The sequence below is a fragment of the Echinops telfairi genome, unplaced genomic scaffold, assembly GCF_000313985.2.
Source record: "Echinops telfairi isolate 266 unplaced genomic scaffold, ASM31398v2 ScPeMD7_6080;HRSCAF=6971, whole genome shotgun sequence".
NCBI classification, from domain to species: domain Eukaryota; kingdom Metazoa; phylum Chordata; class Mammalia; order Afrosoricida; family Tenrecidae; genus Echinops; species Echinops telfairi.
Genome location: NW_022109980.1, coordinates 179867 through 192954, shown reverse-complemented (window position 1 = coordinate 192954; position 13088 = coordinate 179867). Strand labels below are relative to the sequence as shown.

General features: G+C 48.7%; 1 protein-coding gene across 2 annotated transcripts in view; it reads left to right on the top strand.

Moving 5' to 3' along the window:
- Window positions 1-1465: 1465 nt before the first annotated feature.
- The window catches only part of TMEM255A (transmembrane protein 255A), a 63494-nt gene continuing 51871 nt past the window's right edge, over window positions 1466-13088 (top strand). For both annotated transcript variants that reach the window (XM_045295870.1, XM_004713042.2), the window contains exons 1-2: window positions 1466-1713; window positions 8841-8983. In XM_045295870.1, the coding sequence (XP_045151805.1) occupies window positions 1656-1713; window positions 8841-8983 (201 nt within the window). In that variant the 5' untranslated portion in view covers window positions 1466-1655. The remainder of the gene's footprint in view (window positions 1714-8840; window positions 8984-13088) is intronic.

Here is a 13088-nt window from a genome sequence, read left to right as displayed (position 1 = left end):
GCATGGTACTTCCAGCTAAATCTCCTGATGGGGGTCCAGAAGAATGAGTTGGGGAAGCACTTGACTTTCCTCCAAGATTGGGAATATTCTCACCTCATCTCTACTTTCCCTCAGCAACCTCTCAGACACGACTTTACCTTCACTCTTGAAAGCTACTTGTGTTTTGAGCCTATTGTGCCTTCTGGGAGTAAACTCATTTCTTCAGTCTACATTATGCTATAAAACTCTCTGCCATCAAGTTAATTCCGACTCATAGTGATTCTCTAAGACAGATAGAACTACCTCTTGGCACTTTCGAGATTTTAAATCTTTGTAGTAGTAGACAGCCTCACTTTTTCTCCGAGAGTGGCTGGTGGGTTCAAACCACTGACTTTGCTATCAGCAGCACCATGCCACTAAAGCTCCTACAGTATACGGTGGCATTTCTTCTCAGCTGCTGTAACTGGAGGAACACTGGCCTTGAGAACACAACCAAACAAAACCCACTGTTAGCAAGTGGATGCTGACTCATAGCGACCCTATAGGACAGAGTGGGTTCCTGTGGGTTTCCAAGCCTCCCCATACATCTTTCTGAGTGTAGAGTGCCTCATCTTCCTCCAGTGACCCAGAGAAGCTAGTCTCAAATATCACCCCTTATTGGCTGAATGACCACGGGGATTGGTTTTTCTTTCTGTGAACCTGTTTCCTCCTCTAGAAAACAGAGTTGTTGACACTCATTCTCCCTATGTCCTATTTCTGCAAGAATTAGAAAAGGCGATCTTGGAGATACAAACACCTGTTAAAGTACAGAGTGTGGTGTTGCTGCCCAGTGGCATTTTGCTTTCCCGTATCGCCTTTGAGTTCTTGGGGGGAGGCGGGCGGGCTGGTGGTTCTAGAATTCTCAGATCTGGTGAATCAGGCTGTGTTCTCTGGCTTCATCTCTACATCATTTTATACACGCTGGTCACATCACTTCCCAGCCTTCATCTTTCTAGACTAAAGAGCCTGTATTTGTTTCATCTATCTTTTTATGGCAGCCCCCTTCTTCTCCTCCCCCACCCAATCCCCTTGATTATAGAGTGGCCCTTTTCTGGATCATCTCCAGCATCATTATGTCATTCTGGAAGCACCAGACCTGCACGTGTGTGTGTGTGTGTGTGTGTGTGTGTGTGTGTGCTCCTCAGCTCTGTACCTCTGACTTTGCCCCCTGCCCAGTTAGGAATCCTACAACAGGATGCTTGCCACAAACTAAACTAGGGAGACCAGTCAGCCCCAGGCTGAAGCCGCCCCCTCTTTCTCTGCGCAGTCCAGGCCCCAAGGGGGTAAAAGGGCTCCCTGTCTGGCTTGGGAGGCTGGGAGGTGGATAACTAGGATGTGGGAGGGGGGGTGAAAGGGAGGGAGGAGGGGGGTCTTGCGCAAGCGCACAGTGCTGCACCAAGCGCCACTGCTGTTGCCTCCCAGAGCTGGAGGAGGCAAGAGCGGAGGGAGGGAACTGAGAGGCAGGGAGGGGGAGGCGGCCCTTGGGCTGCAGCTCGCTCCCAGAGGCTGTTTCGATCAGCTCTTGAAGGGACTGAGGGAGAGGCAGTGGCGGAGTAGGATGCTCTGCGGGGCGCCCTGAAAGGGTGGGGGTTCGCGAAGGAGTTTTAGGGGCCCGGGGGAGCCCGGCAGCCCGCACCATGCATCAGTCCCTGACTCAGCACCGGTCCAGCGACATGTCCCTGCCCGATTCCATGGGTAAGTCTAACCCTCAGGACTGTGCGACCCCTGATACCCCCCTGGGCGGGAAGCTGAACCAGGGGGCTGGGAAGGGTACTCGCCCCAGCCTGGGGTGGGGCGGTGAAGCAGAGCCCCAGGGAAGCGGCCTGACAGGGAAGGTGGGGTGCAGGGACCCCGGGCGCCCAGACGGAGACAGAGTACCCCTCAGGGGCTAGGAGTGCGGGTGTGTGCGTGCGTGTTTATGTGCGTGTGTTTCTAGACTTGCAGCTGGCCATAAACCTCAGCTGTCTGGAGCTCCAAACACTTCCCTGCAACCTGCACCTTCCTGCCCAGTGGATGCTCCCTCTTTGCAAAGTCGCTGTCACTTCTAAGGGCTCAGGTTTAAACAGATCATTAGAGGCACCAGAATCCTGGCTTCCTTCCACCACTCCCTAACTCACTTGAAGCTCTCCAGAAATTCAGAGCTGCAGTGCTGGGGGGTGTGGGGGACTGACTGACTTGCACCTTGCTGAAGGGGGGGGGCGGGGGCTTACGTGATCAGGGGACCAGGGAAAGGGGAGGGTCCCAGGAAGGAAGGGAATTCCTGAGGAGTGGAGTCTACAGAAGCGGGATCTACATCCTTTGGATTGAATTCCTATCCGGCCCCAGATGCGCGTCATGTGTGTGTGAGGAAAAAAAGAGGGGGCAGTGAGAGCTGGAGAAAGAAAAAGCCCAACGGAGCCGCGCATCTCTCCAAGTCGCGCTTTCGCTCCGGGGCCCCTTCAATGTGGAACTCGCCACCCAAACTAGGGGGCATAGGGAACCATTACCTCCAGACACCAACTTGGCCACTCCTGGAAGCCACTTCCAGGGGAGTCACAAACACAGAATCGCCCGCGCGCCCCTCAGCTGTTGGGCACCTTCCCAAGCCCTATGATTTCACTGGGCAGAGCGATTCATTTGGAGCCCAGGAGAGCAGGAGGGGTGGGGAAATTGCGATCCCATCTAATCTCACAATTCGCCTCAGCCACACTTTCACCAAATCGAATTCTCGGATCCACTTCAAGACCTCTCCCTGCACCCCTAGCTTCCCCCAATACTTGACATCCTGCATTCTCCCTGGACTTGGATTTATGGCCTGGTCACGTCGACTCCTGAAGAATTTTTGGGAATATGTCGAGGAGGGGGGGCGAGTTGGGGTGGGGGCCGACGAGGAGAGCGAGACACACACACACACACACACACACACACACACACACACACACACACACGAGCTGCCTGCAAAAGACTCAATCTGAAGAGAATTCGATTCCTGGAGGTCCCAGGAAGTGTTTTCTCCAGGATGGTGACCAAGAGCCCTATTTTCCAGAGTGTTGCATATTCACTATAATAATTTGCTCTCTTTTATTTTTAAGGGCGTAGTTATTTGCAACGTGGTATGAATGAAGCCAAAAACCTTGGTCCAAGGGCAGCCGTGATGGACTCCCCCCCCACCCCGCCCCTGCCTTGGCCCCTATCTAACACCGTCCCCCCCCACCCACACACACACGTACGCACCAGCACTTGCGTCCAAGCCCACCTGCACAGACTGCGCTCCTCACCTTGGCCAGCTGTGGCGCCAGCACAACTGCCTCCTAGCTGGGGCTGGAGGGCCGGCTGGGTGGGAGGGTGCGAGGGTTCCACAGTGCCCACTTCCACTGGGAGCCCCCAACCACCTGCAAAAGAGGGGCTTCCCTGCTTTGGGCTCGAAGACCTGCCGTATGGTGGGCAGAGCAGTGGCCCAGGCCTCAAAGCGCCGCCCCCTGGCACATTGCTTCAGAAGTTGGGGATCAAGGTGAATCGAATTCTTTCATGGGTGCCCAAGAGTACCTCAGCCAATCTGTCGCTTTGCAACAACTGTGCGCCAGGAGCAGTGCAGCCCAGTGTTGTCTAGGAAGGCACCTTAGACCCCGTGTCTTCACAGAGCCTGAGCCACACATTCTGCTTGTTGAAGGTCGGCAGCCTTGAGGCACTGGTACTGGTTGGAGTCCAGTGGAACCCTGGCCTTCCCCAGTTTGACAGAGGAGTCTCCCTGGAGTTCTCTGGCTCGGGGCCCGCCCAGCCCAAGCCTGAATCAGCTTCTAGGCTACTTGACTCCCACTTAACTCACCTCTGGCAAGGCCAGCTTCCCTGGGGTTGGGGTGAAGGGGTGGGTTAATGTTTCAGCCTCCCAGCTCAGCACTTCTGAAGGGATTCCCTGTACAGACAAGGAGCCATCTCAGCCAAAACAGCCAAACCAGAAATACACACAAACACACAGGACTTCCAGGTGCCTGCCCTCCAAGCTTGCCCATTACTTAGGGATGGAGGGGTTTGGCTAAAGCTGGGAGTGAGGCGCTTGAGCTTGGCAATTTTGAAGAAAGTAACTGGATGCCCAGGCCCGTCGTTCCCCCTGACTGCAACCCCCTTCTCCCTTTTTACCTATGTGTTGGAGAGCTAAGGCACCTCCACTGCAGTAGGGCCCCCCTCCCCCTACCAAAGAACGCGTTTGTAATTCGACATCAGCCTGAAGTGCCCCCATTCAAAGACTTGACTAAGTCCAGGGAAGATGGGAACAGGGCTTCAGTGTCCTGAAAGATTCATTGCAGATTTGGGTAGGTAGGGTCTTGAAGCTCAATCTAAGTCTGTGATGTGGGCAGCCACCTGTTGGGACAAATACTCAACGCTGAAACTTTCTGGGGGCCTGTTTGTCTCACAAAGCCAAGGTAAGTAAGGGGATCTTAATCCATTCAACACATCAGCCCTGAGAATTGGAGGGCCATCAATAGGATAGTGTACAGGACAGGATACTGGGTCACTATCCTTGCCGCACCCCATTAGGAATTACACATCCCTCCCACTCTGTTGAGAGGCATAATCAGGAATCTGTAACCAGAAGCAGAAATGATTTTACTACCATCTGGAAATCCACACCTTGGCTCCTATCAGGTTCTGGACAGCCTAGGCCATTGGGCATCCTATGGGTTGTGGAGCTGACTCACAAACACAATGGTAATTGTAGCAATTACAGTGGATAAACTGGTTGAATAAGTTGCCTATGAACTTGGGGGGCAGGAGTGGTTGGAGTGGGGGAGCCTGGGTGGTGCTATGAGGTAAGCTTTGGGCTACTAGTCACAGGGTCTAAGGTTCAAACCATCAGTGGCTCCTGGGGAGAAAGACGAGACAGTCTGCTTCCCTAAAGGTTTACAGTCACTGAAACCTGATCCCTAGGAATCCCAGTCAAGTCAATGGCAGTGAGTTTGGTTTTCCAAGGCGCTTAATCAAGCAAAACTTCCCGGAGGGGGAGATTTCTGAGCAGGTGTCAAAAAAGGGAGGGGCTCAGATTCAAAGACTGCAGTGCAGCTGGAAGGTGGGGGCAGACCTGGGAGAGGAGGGAACCTAGCAGAGTGAGAAGCTGGTTGTACTTGGAGGGGTGGTGACAGGAAATAATTGGGCACTTCTGAAGCCCAGCCTCCTAGTCATCCGACTAGAGTGGCACTGTGACACTGCAGTGATTCTGCAGGGTGCTTGCTGCGGTGGGGGGGGGGTGTTGCTGGAGGGGACAGTGGATGCCGATGAAGGTATTTCAGACTCCCACAGCTGGTGGTTGCCAGATGTGTTGCTGTTTCAACAAAAACAAACTAAGTGCCCACTAGACACGCACTCCAAGAGACAGTGGCATTGTGACACTAGTTGACTAAAAGGCTTTGGGTTCTGGGGTGCTCTCAGGTACACCCTGTTTCAAAGAATCCATGCTAGGAGCACAGTTGCTAGTCAGCCACCCCATTCCCCACCACCATCTATTTCAATAGAAGAGAAGCTGTCATGAGACAATACCTCTTGTTCCTTCAACAAGTATCAACTGCTTCCTGGGTATAGAATGCTTTTCTAGGAGCCAGTTCCAAGTGCCTGCTGCTTTCTTTAAGCCCCTCTTCTGAGTTCTTTTGATGTGTTGGTTTACTAAATAAAACAGCAATAGAATGGTTCGGTGTTCAGGAGAACATCTGAGGCAAGGCACACAATGTACCCTAAGAAGAACAGGCCTTCCCTTCTCCCTTCGAAAATAGGGACCATCTCTAGGGGAGGGGGCCTAAGAAGACCCCTTAGGCTTTAATATTGCGGCTGCCTCTTAAGGACTTGGGCCAGACCTCTCAAGAGAACAGGTGTGTCATGCTCTAAGCAGATGTGAATTTTACTGAGTCACGTGGACACAAAAGAGTAATCAAGGGTGATTCTTTAATTTTCAAATGCAACAACTACCACCCCTTTCAGCCCGCCCTTGGGGTTCCTTTAAATAGCCAACTCCCTGAGTACAACTAACATGAATGTTGCTTTACACAATTGTGAATCTGGTAGTGCAACAGAAGTAGTGGTCTGGGGGAAGGTGACAGAGACTAGAGAGCCCAACCAGGGGTTGGAAGAGTTTTGCTCGAATTCTATCCAAAACAGAAACCTGTCTGGAGATAACACCCCTGTGGGGCTGTAGGAGCTTAGTGTAGTTTTCTCAGCGGGCTGAATTTTCCCTTCAGGCCCTAAAGCAGGGAAAGGTCGGTGGGGGAGGTTTTCAAACGACACCACGTGGTTTGCTGAGTCACTTTTCTGATCCAGCTCCTGTGCTTTTAAGAGTTGGAGTGATATTTGCGAAGGATACCCAGGAGCTGTGAACAAAAACAAAGGCCAGTTGACAGGGGAGGAGCAAGAGAGCAATGTAAACAAAATCTCAAAGACCACACACACCTGCCTGCCCCTAATTGCATCCCAAGGTTACATGGATTCCCGTAAGATGTGGGGACAAGGGTGCATGTTGCAAAGATAACTTGGGTGCAGATGTTCTGGTTCTCTGCACGCTTGCTCCTTTGCCCAGGAAGATGGGGAGGGGAGATGGTGTGGGCGACAGGGCAGAAAGGGAGATGGGGAGGGGTGTCAAGAAGTTTTTGTTATAGCCCCTCAGAGATCAATGGAGCCTTGGTGGTTCCTTGGCTCAGTGTTCACCTACTGCAACCCTCCGGTCACCCTGCTGGAGAAAGATGTGGCAGTTTGCTTCCATAAGATGACAGCCTTGGAAATGCTATGGGGCAGTTTGACTCTGTCCTATAGGTGAGTGAGTTAGAATCAATGTGGTAGCAATGGGTGTTTAGGGTTTATGTAAGCATGTGGCCATGTACTGAGAAATAGGATTTTAGGGTCTTTCCCCTCCAAGAAGAAGGATCATTAACAGGCCATTGTTCTGGTAAACAAATAAGCAGAAGAAACAAATACTACCTTCCCCTGCCCCCACCCCTTTTCTCTTCCTTTCTGAGCACCAGACAGGCCTGATCTCTGGCTCACCCATTGTATTTATTGCCCTTCAGCTCACCATTTGCATCCCTAATAGCACTCAGTTTACACAGCCTCTTGTTTCCTCCCCAGTAGGGCTGAGGTAAGTACCACCCCCACCCTCACCTCCACCCCCCACCCCTGCCTCCGCTGGAGAGAAGCCTGTTTGTTCAACTCTCCTAAGCTTTCCTTCCAGAGTGAGAGGTGGCTCTTTAGTCAGTGGGTGCCAGGAAGCACCCCTGCCCTGTCTACATCTCAGTATAAGATAGTCTCCTAATGTTTTTCCATTAGAAATGACCCTGAGGAGGAGCTTGACCCTCACTTCCTAGGCTGATGTCAGAGCAGACAGTCAGTCAGCTCCTCCCATTGCCTTTGGAACCCTCAGCCAGGAAGGCACTGGGGTGGGTGAAATGGATGGTGGGGCTGCCTGGGGTGGGGGTGGGGGGGCACCCGCATGGCTTTTGTTTCTTATAGACAAAGGGAAGTCTTTTGAGGGGCACTCAAGGCCAACCTAGGCCCTGCCCTCCCATCACCACCAGGCCTGCCTCTCTCTTTCTTCATCCCCTCTCCCCTCCGTGGTATATACAGTACAGTCTCCGCCACTTCTCCACAGCTGCTTCCTGAGGCTGCAAGGAGGCCTCCTGAAATGAGGGGTCTTAAGAACAGACCCAAGTGGCCTCTTGAGTCTCACAAATGACAGCCAAGCCACATAGGCAGGTGAGCAGGCCCATTGCTTCCTCCTTCCCTCCCCTACCTCGGGTTCCCAGCTAAAGAGTGGACGCTCATAGTATTCCTCATTTGCATATATATGTGTGTATATATATATATATATAATTTGAACTCTTAGGTGGTAACTCTCCCCTGGCATTTCCTGGTGTGACCCACCCACTCCCAATTACATACATGCAGACTCATGCCTCTAAATAATTAAATCAAAAAGCCAGACTAGATACTGTTTTCCTATCTGACTTAATAAGCCTATTTTGGATAGAGAGAAAAAAGATTGGTTTGTGCTATCATGTGTGATAAGCACTGAGTCGGAATTTGGGCTTCTCCTCATTTATATGTGTGCCACCTGAGCCTAAATGGGAGTAAGTTCTCATCCTCCCCAACGCGCTCCCCGCAGATACTTATCTGTGTGGACTAATGGCCTCCAAACACTGACTTTATTACACACATTTGTTCAGTGACAAATCTTGGCAACACACCATTTTAAAGTTTATCCATGAGGTGGCAAATGTCAGAAATAAATGAAAAAAACAAAAAACCAAAAAAACCCGGGACCTGGCTTGGCTCTGATATTTACACTGAAAATGAAATTTCTTATCTCCAGCATGTGTGTATGCTTCTTCTTAGTTGCCTATTGCCTTTAGAATATTTTCCTTTAATATGTTCTTCCCACCTCCCTGCGCACGAGTGCACATACACACACACACACACACTCTCTCTTCCCATTTATCATCTGCCTTATAAACTGACTTGCAAAAGCACTCTGGTGAGTGGAGACGACCCATCTTTTACAGACTGCCGAAAGCACAAGATTTGTTTGGTCTTGTTTTTATGTGACTAGTGAAACGTCTTCTGGTGTGTGTGTTTTCAAAAAGGAAATCGCCTTTATTATGAAAGTGGCACAGGGTGACTGAACAAAACAAAACAAACCTCAAGCACCCTGCTTTCCCTATAATTTATTCCTCAGAAGTAACCCCAGCTACCAGTGGGCGTCGGAACAGAAAACCTTACTAATGTATTCTTGTGGGGTTTTTTTCTTTTTCTTGAAGTCGTTCTCTTTCCCTGCTGAAATGAGCCATTTCTATTTCTCTGTGTGCTTTCAGGAGCCTTCAACCGAAGGAAGCGAAACTCCATCTATGTCACTGTGACGTTGCTCATTGTGTCCGTGTTGATCCTCACGGTGGGCCTTGCTGCCACTACCAGGACCCAGAATGTGACGGTCGGAGGTTATTACCCAGGAGTTATTGTAAGTATTGAAGGCATAGGTAGGTCTCACTAGCTCACAGGCTACAGAAACTCGGGGCCTACTCTGATGGGTTGCTATTCTATTTGAGTTTTTATGGTTTGCTCCATTTTTCCTTGACCTCCCTCCCTCCCTCTTCATTTGTGAGAGGCAATTCTGGCGCAGCTGAGAAGAGTACCGAACCTGGAGAACTCAGAAGAATCCCAGCTCCATCCCTAACTAGGCAGACATCTCACCCTTTGGGATTTTAGTTTCTGGTCTAGGAGATGTCATTAACTAGTAATGTTTACCCACGGCTGAATCCTACCCTTTCTGGGCATTTACATTTCTGTGTGTGACAGAAGTCACCTGATGCTACCTGACATTGGACGGCTCTGACAACCTTGATACTATATGATCAGTAGACATCGTGCACACTTATGGGGAGTGAGGGAAGGGTGCCCTGGTGGCCCAGTCGTTAGTTGCTTGGCTGTTAACTGAAAGATCAGCACTGTGAATCCACTGGCTGATGGGGGGGATGTGTGTGAGAGATGTGACAGCCAGCGGTTTCCATAGAGATCTTTATAGCCTTAGTTTGACTCTTGTTCCACAAGGTTGTCATGAGTTGCAGTTGATTCGAAGGCAATGGATATCAGAAAAGGGGAAAAAAAGATGTGAATATACATTCTGAATATGTATTGATCTGTAAATTATATCCATGTTCATAAAACCCATGTAAAATGGAAGTTCAAAGAATTAGATACAAGTGAAACACACCATCTTGAATATCTTCACCATGGGTGTTGGGCTGCTAACTACAAGGTCTGCAGTTTGAAATCGCCAGCCACTTCTCAGGGTGAATAATGAGGCTGTCTCCTCCCCTTAAAGAGTTGCAATCTCAGAGACCCACAGGGGCAGTTCTACCCTATCCTATCGGGTTCCTAGGAGTTGGCATTGACTCATTGGCAGTGAGTCTAACACTACCTGAAATGTCAAAGCATGGTATGGACTTCGTGCGAAACTTGCCATTAAAGACAGTGGCTATAAACCCTTACATCAAATAGCCCACTCGTTATTTTTTTAGTATTTTTGACTGACTTATCAGCTTAGCACCTGACTATTGTTTGTTGTTGTTGTTTGTTTGTTTTCATCTGACACTCAAACTGTGGCTAACAAAAACAACAAAAGCTTACCTTGGGAGTGGAAGTATCAGCTCTGCCATTTTCTTGTTGCTCTCTTGTGCTTACGTCATCGAGGGGGAAACCTCTTCCATTCGTGGTTTCTCCATAGGAATCTTTCCAAACCACGTATCCATTTTGTTGGGACTAGTTTAGGGAACTGGTAGAATGCATCACCATTAATCCTTGGCTACTTGGAGTTGGCCCTCCTCCCTCAGTGTACCTCATCTGGCCATCTGCCCTTCACACCTAGGGGGAGCACCAGCGCCACTCTGGCTACAGAATATTTGTACCACTTAAGTAACTTGTTAGCATTTTAGACAAGCAATGCACAGAAAGGAGGAGTTTGAAGAGTTTCTTCCCATAGTCTTAACTCTCAATGGCATCCAGCCCATAGCGAGCCCATAGGACAGAGGAGACCTGCTCCATCGTGTTTCTGAGACTGTATCTCTTCACGGGAGCAACAAGCTTCATCTTTCTCCCTTGGAGAGGCTTGTGGGGTTGAACTGCTGACCTCGTGGTTAGCCGCCTAACTGGTAAACCCACCTTGCCACCAGGGCTCCCCAACCCCAAGCCCCAGGGCACTGGAGATCCTCATTGGAAAGTAATGAGTTCTATACATACAACACCCCATTGTATGGTCCACCAACACTACTGTTGACCTCCAAAACCTAACCCTAAGGGTAGACATAGAGATGGAGATGGAAATGTAGAGATCGAGATCTAGATAGCTATTTCACATCAATTAAATAGCTCAAGTCAATAGTTGGTAGCAGAAAGTTTAGGATGATTTTCCTTTTTTTCGTATTTTCAAACAACAAACAAGTTGGCTGCCTTTGGAAGATGGGGTTGTTGTTTTGTTTTATTTCATTTTTTCCCATTTGGAAAGGGGGAAGGGCTGTCAGCAATACGGAAGGGAACGTATTAAAGATGGATGCCTTTGACTAGCCAGCACTGTGTGTCTAGAAGCTGAGGTCACTGGTTCCACAGCTGCAGTCGGGGCAGGGCTGCTCCTTGTTCGGACAGCAGGCTGCTGGGGGAAACCCCTTCAAAGCTCTCAGTCCACCTGCAGGGCTCCCATCAGCCCAGGGCAGGTATCCCACAGACACTCTTAAAAACATGACCTGAGAACTCACCCAGGCCACTTCCTGTGGTGAAGCCAAGAAAAACCTATTCCTCAGCAGAATTGGGTTTTATTTTTAAATACAAGAAAGGGTTGGTGGGGGGAAGGGAAATATTGCATTTTGGTGGCTTGGGAAAGTAATTTATGGGGTCTGTGTGACTTTGTGTGTTTTAAGTAGGTGCATTTGGTAAAATTACTCAGTTGAGCAGATGCCCAAGCCAAGATTCAGACACTGTTAGAGAGGGGAAAGTATTTTTCATTTTCCATGTCAGTTAAGAGAAAGGACCCTTATTATTATAACTTTTAAATCATTTTATTGTGGGTGTGTGCAACTCTTATCACAATCCATCCATCCATCCATCCATCCATTGTGTCAGGCACATTTGTACACTTGTTGCCTTCATCATTCTCAAAACAGTTTCTTAGTACTTGAGCCCTTGGTATCAGCTACTCATTTTCCCCTCCCTCCCCCTCACTCAGGAACCCTTGATAATTTATAAATTATTATTATTTTTTCATGTCTTACACTGTCCGGTGTCTCCATTCACCCACTCTTTTGTTGGGTGTTACATGATGGGGTTACATGTAGATCATTGTGATTAGTTCCCTCTGAGAAAGAACTCTTATTCCTGAACTGTGGTTATGGGTCTTTTCTGTAGGGTTTCTGACTGTAGGGGTCTAGGTTGGACTACAATAACAAAGGAAAAAAGGATGCATGATTATTTTGGTTTGGTTTGGTTGTTCCCTCCCTAAGTACCTGGTACTTTCAAAGCGGAAGCAATGGGAACAGGTGTGTGTTTCATTAGCGGCTAATGTGGAAACGTTGCTGGGCAAGCCAACCCTAACAGACGGTGTGTCTGTTTTATCCTTTTTTCTTTAAATGACTCTTAATCATTCTCTTAGGTTATTTCTCTAAAATGAATTTTAATTCTAGAAAGTGAGGGGGAAAGAAGATAGGCTGAAAAAATATCAAAAGACAGGAGATTATGAATCAGCTCATATTGTGACAAATACAATTAGTGCTAGTACCTCTGAAAGAGTAAACGCCTAAGAATTTCCACTTGTCTGGGAATGGGTTTTTGTTTTGTCTTTTTTTTTCACTAATTGAATAATTTGACTTGTAAGGGGTTACTATAGAAACGCTGAGCCACTGGTTTCCCCTCTTAGGTCTGCATAAAAATGACCCTGTGAACCTGTGGGAATGCAGATCTCTAGGCCTTCCTTCCAACCCCCACCCTCCGCTACCCCCCAGAGGTGCTGATTTAGCAGGTCAGGTGGAACTGAAGAATGGGTCTTTTGACTGAAAAGGTAGCATCAGTGAAATCGGCATGGCCATAAGCCTTGCAGGGGAGTCTGACATAGGTGGACCAGTTTCCACCTAGAGAAAACAAAACCTCAAGAAAGGATGCCGGTCATCAGAGCAGAGTGAGCAAGCATACGGTGGTTTTCTGAGATGCTGCACCATCAGAATATTATGTAAGTTGTTATTGTAGATAATTGTGCAGCAATTCAAGTTAGAAGGGACGCTGCCTTTTTAATTTTTTGTATTAGGGGGATGTTAGCAATGCTTGAGAATTTGAATGTTCTAAAGAGACAAATTAAGGAACAGTTCTTATTTAAAGGATTTGCTATACAATTCATTAAAATATCAAGATCTTTTGCCTTTTTCTTAAAAATCATTTTATTGGGGGCTCTTACAACTCTTACCACAAGCCATACATCCATCCATGTGTCAAGCACATTTGTACATTTGTTGCCCTCATCATTCTCAAAATATTTTTCTTTCTACTTGAGCCTTTGGTATCAGCTCCTCATTTCCCCCCCTCCC